The 5,436-nt window shown below is 47.3% G+C and overlaps 1 protein-coding gene across 1 annotated transcript; it reads right to left on the reverse strand.

Annotated features, from left to right (window-relative positions):
- Window positions 1-2,064: 2,064 nt before the first annotated feature.
- Window positions 2,065-4,522, reverse strand: LOC112072092 (retinol dehydrogenase 10-A-like). The gene is made up of 2 exons (XM_070439648.1): window positions 3,702-4,522; window positions 2,065-2,387 (listed from the first exon to the last, which is right to left on the reverse strand). The coding sequence occupies exons 1-2, from the start codon at window positions 4,000-4,002 to the stop codon at window positions 2,065-2,067; spliced, it is 624 nt and encodes a 207-aa protein (XP_070295749.1). The 5' UTR covers window positions 4,003-4,522.
- Between the last annotated feature and the right edge of the window lie 914 nt (window positions 4,523-5,436).

The raw sequence follows: 5,436 nt of genomic DNA on the forward strand, positions 1-5,436 counted from the left end.
GAGGAGAGAGAAGAGAGAGAGACACGAGAGAGAGAGAGAACCGAGAGAGAGGACGAGAGGAGCAGATGAGAGAGAGCAGAAGGAGACAAATCCTATCTAGAGCACAAGAGACAAGGTCTCTCTTCTTTTTGTGTGTGTGTGTGTGTGTGTGAAGACGGTACAGATCGTTTGCCTGCGTACGTTTTCTAAAATATCCCGTTCGTCAACCACCACTACAACTAGGACAGAGACGTGTGCATTCTCTGTCATCTCCGAGGTTCATCTAGTCTTGCAGATAAATATTCATGTTGGCAGGCGAGGAAGAGGGAAAACAAATGGAGAAGTCTCTCTGTTCCAAATGGTTCCCCTATAGAGTGCACTACTTTTGACCAGGGTCCCATAGGGCTCTGGTTAAAAGTAGTGCACTACATAGGGAATAGGGTGCCATTTTGGAACATACCCTCTTTTTCTGCCTGCCAAACAGCTGTCTTCAGTTGTAACATCAAACCAAACCCAGCCCCACCACTCTCTCTCGCTCTCTGAGGCTGGGAGAGGAGAGCTGTCTGCACAGACTGAAGATACAGGGTAACTATTTATGGTCATTTACTTTCCACACATAGACAGACATGCTTCCCTAAATTAACACGCACCCCTAAATTAACCAGAGTTTGGCACACACACATTATGAAGAAACATCCATATAGAAGCTGTCAAGAGCAGTAAACATCAGGATAAAAAGGTGGTCTGAAGATAAGAGCTTCTGGAGAACCGATGATGTCACTTTGTTATTACAGTGTAATCCACAGACTGGAGTAGATTTAGTAGTAAACACTTTCAGATGACTAAATGGATGTTTAAACTACGTGGGTCCTTATGCTTGACAACATGGCCGAGTTATTTCAATTAATCATACAGCGATCACAGAAAAAAAAAACTATAAAATACCCATTGATGACAAAGGGACTTTAAACACCATTTTACGACCCATTGATGACAACGGGACTTTAAACACCATTTCACCAGGTCAAATTCCTGGTTCATTTTAGTACATTAACATGAACCAGGAATTTGACCTGGTAAAATGGTGTTATAAGTCCTTTTGTCATCAGTCACCTTTATTGGGGAATAAAGGTGATATTGATTCAGATGACAGTACAGTAGGTATGGGGGGCAGGGATAACAGTAGGTATGGGGGACAGGGATGACAGTAGGTATGGGGGACAGGGATGACAGTAGTAATGGGGGACAGGATAACAGTAGGTATGGGGGACAGGGATGACAGTAAGGTATGGGGAACAGGGATGACAGTAGGTATGGGGGAGCCAGAGGGAAATAACAGTATGTATGGGGGACAGGGATGACAGTAGGTATGGGGACAGGGATGACAGTAGGTTATGGAGGACAGGGATGACAGTAGGTATGGAGGACAGGGAAGGGACAGTAGGTTTGGGGAACAGGGATACACGAGGTATGGGGGAAGGATACAAGTAGGTAGGGAACAGGGATGAACAGTAGGTATGGGGGACAGGGATGACAGTAGGTATGGGGACAGGATTACAGTAGGTTATGGGGGAACAGGGATGACAGTAGGTATGGTGGGACAGGGATGGACAGTAGGTATGGGGGACAGGATGACAGTAGGTTGGGGACATGGATGACAGTAGCAGTAGGTATGGGGGACAGGAGTGACAGTATGTATGGGGGGACAGGAGTGACAGTAGGTATGGGGGACAGGGATGACAGTAAGGTATGGGGGCAGGGACAACAGTAGGTATGGGGCCAGGGATGACAGTACAGGTGGCGTGGGGACAGGGATGACAGTACAGTAGGCGTGGGGGACAGGGACAGGGATGACAGTACAGTAGGCGTGGGGGACGGGATGACAGTACAGTAGCGTGGGGGACAGGGAAGGATGAAGTACAGTAGGCGTGGGGGAGGGATGACAGTACAGTAGGCGTGGGGGACAGGGACAGGATGACAGTGCAGTAGGTGGGGACAGGGGACAGGGATAACACACAGTAGGCGTGGGGGACAGGGACAGGGATGACAGTGCAGTAGGCGTGGGGGACAGGGGACAGGGATGAACTACAGTAGGCGTGGGGGACAGGGATAACAGTTGCAGTAGGCGTGGGGGACAGGGATGACAGTAACAGTAGGCGTGGGGGAACTCACCCAGTAAGTGTGCGTGCAGTTGACCAGCATGGTGCGTTCGATCAGCTCGTCAGGACACTCCAGGAGATGGTGACCAGAGACCACGCCGGCATTGTTTATCAACATGTCCACGTTGCCCACCTCCGACGCACCTTTCTCCGCCGTGGAGTACACACCTTCCCGCTTGCCCACGTCACACACGTACGTGTACACCTGTGGCTGGAAGGGAGGAATCTCTTCTAACCCTCCAACTGCTCCTGGAGAGAGGGGGGGGGGGGGGAGTGAGAATGGACTACAGCACAGCGCACTGGGGGCAGACAGACAGTCAGAACAGTGCAAATCAAAGTAATAAAAAAACATTTCAAATCAAGCCATCGAAAATCATTGTAAAGGTTTATGGGAAAGTCGGACCGTTAGATTGCTATGCCGCAGTTGTGAACTGTATAATTGTCAGCCCTCTATAGCTGTTCTGTGCACACTGCATGTGGTGGTAGGTAGACTAAAATAAGAACCAATATATTGTTATCCCCTTGTGCTATACTAGTATCCTGACATTGCCTATGGGATGTGTGAAACGTACACTGCCCGAAGTGTCCCCACTTGCGCCAGTGACTAGATAACTTTTCGCCGACTGTAAGATGCCCTCAGGAGGGCGGTTACGTGCTAGCAAGGCAGAGGTAACGTTATATGGTTCGAGAGTTTGTGTGAGCCGAATCAGGACGAAGTGGTACTCGCTAAGCAAGGCAGCGTGACCTCTTTACACTAATACCGCATAGACGCACAGAGAGAGGAGAAGAGAGAGAGAGAGAGAGAGAGAGAAGAGAGAGAGAGAGAGAGAGAGAGAGAGAGAGAGAAGAGACAGAGACAGAGAGAGAGAGACAGAGAGAGAGAGAGTTGTTACATTGTTACAACACTGTATATATACAATATGACATTTGTGATGTCTTTATTGTTTTGAAACTTCTGTATGTGTAATGTTTACTGTTAATTTTTATTGTTCATTTAACTTTTGTATATTATCTACCTCACTTGCTTTGGCAATGTTAACACATGTTTCCCATGCCAATAAAGCCCCTTGAATTGAATTGAATTAAATTGAGAGAGAGACAGAGAGACAGAGAGAGAGAGAGAGAGAGACAGAGACAGAGAGAGAGAGAGCGAGAGAGAGATAGAGAGAGAGACAGACAGAGACAGGGAGAGACAGAGAGAGAGAGAGAGAGATAGCTCCCTGCCAATGACCATAGTTATCGGACCTTAGTGCCTGAGCAGGCTACTGATTTAAGTTAAGTTCTCCGCAGAATTATGCAGCCCAGCTACGGATCTAATAGGCTACAGCAATGCGCTATTATAAATCAACTAAAGTCGACAGTAAATAGTTGGCTTAAAAACATTCATGTTTAAACAAGATACAATCTTGTTAGTACAATGTTGCGATCAATAGAATACACAATGTCATCTAGGGTGACCCTGACCAGACTTTATCAAGCTGACGAGCTCTATACACTAGCCTACAGGAGGAAAATAAGTGCTGCAAGGATCGGGTGACAGATATTTTCAGGCAACGAACTCACCATCTTTGGACATCGGGGTTTCACTGTCCAGTTCTCGGTAGATTTCCCGTACCAACTCCGCCGTTTCTTCGTTGCTTTGGCTGTTGATGTCCCACAGCACCAATACTGCCCGTCTCCGAGCGAACTCCTTGGCGAACAGCCGACCCAGACCGCTTCCAGCCCCGGTGATAAGACACACCTGTCCCGCCACACTCTTCTCCTTCGGCCGCACCACCCATTTCGCCCCGGCGGTAACAAAAGCCCAGAGTACTTTCAAGATTACCACAAAGAACTCCGCAAAAATTACCATCGCATTCATCATCTTGAGAAAGATATTTAAATAAATTAAAAAACGGGAGATAAAACTTTTATAGAATGCGCACGCACAGTTCTTTCGTCTTTTATGGTTTGAATGACAAGTCAGTTATAGCAGCAAAAGTTGTGATATGTTCGGCTATGTACCGAACTGACTAGTAAACGAATTAAACTAATATAACCAGTGTTGTTTATRAAACAAAACGGTCAGAATACTGTCAATTCAAAACGCCTTAAATAGAAGGTCTATTAGACTGCTTTTTGTTAAATAAATTATCCCAAGACTGCAAAAGAAATCAGCTAATAATTGAAACAATGAACGCAAACCTAAAAAATAAATGTAGGCTATCTGCTTTTCTAAAGTTGCTTCTCGATCGAGCAGAGTCCCAGCTTTCACAAGTCCGCAAAGATTCCGTGAGAACGGAGTCGCGAATAGACACACTGTCAGTGTGTTGCGCCCTTCCCTCTGTTGCAGTGACAGTCCTTCACCTCTCTCATAACATAACAGTGGCTGAGCRCTTTTGTACCAGTCTGCTCATCAATGGACCCTTATAGGACCGGGCCCGGAGCGCCTGACAGAAATACGACGCGTCAGAGCACGTCAGATCATCACTGAGATTATAGCAAAAGGCGCGTCGTGGAAACTGGAGGATGACTAGCGCTCTTGTGCCACCTGTGGGAAATTTTGCATAAGTGTTGTCAGATGAATGAAAGTAGAGGGAAAACGTTGTAACAAATGTGTTATTCAACTATTAGCCATTGTTTTAGAAATGTTTTTCTCCTTTTTTTGTTCCTTTTTTTGTTGTTGAAAATAAAATAACATTCAAACCTTTTGGGGTGGCAGGTAGCCTAGTGGTTAGATGAGGCTGGTAGCCTAGTGGTTAGATGAGCTGGTAGCCTAGTGGTTAGAGGAGGCAGGTAGCCTAGTGGTTAGAGGAGGCAGGTAGCCTAGTGGTAAGAGGAGGCGGCAAGGTAGCCTAGTGGTTAGAGAGGCATGGTAGCCTAGTGGTTAGAGAGGCGGTAGCCTAGTGGTTAGAGGAGCAGGGTAGCCTAGTGGTTAGAGAGGCAGGTAGCCTATGGTTAAGAAGAGGCGGTAGCCTAGTGGTTAGAGGAGGCAGGTAGCCTAGTGGTTTAGAGAGGGTAGCCTATGGTAGAGAGGCTGGTAAGCCTAGTGGTTAGAGGAGGCAGGTAGCCTAGTGGTTAGGAGGAGGAAGGTAGCCTAGTGGTTGAGGAGGCCAGGTAGCCTAGTGGTTAGAGGAGGCAGGTAGCCTAGTGGTTAGAGACGGTAGCCTAGTGGTTAGAGAGGCGGTAGCCTAGTGGTTAGAGAGGCGGTAGCCATGGTTAGAGGGGCAGGTAGCCTAGTGGTTAGAGGAGGCAGGTAGCCTAGTGGTTAGATGAGCATGGTAGCCTAGTGGTTATGAGGAGCAGGTTAGCCTGGTGG

The sequence above is a fragment of the Salvelinus sp. IW2-2015 genome, unplaced genomic scaffold (genome assembly GCF_002910315.2).
Source record: "Salvelinus sp. IW2-2015 unplaced genomic scaffold, ASM291031v2 Un_scaffold1822, whole genome shotgun sequence".
In the NCBI taxonomy this organism is placed as follows: domain Eukaryota; kingdom Metazoa; phylum Chordata; class Actinopteri; order Salmoniformes; family Salmonidae; genus Salvelinus; species Salvelinus sp. IW2-2015.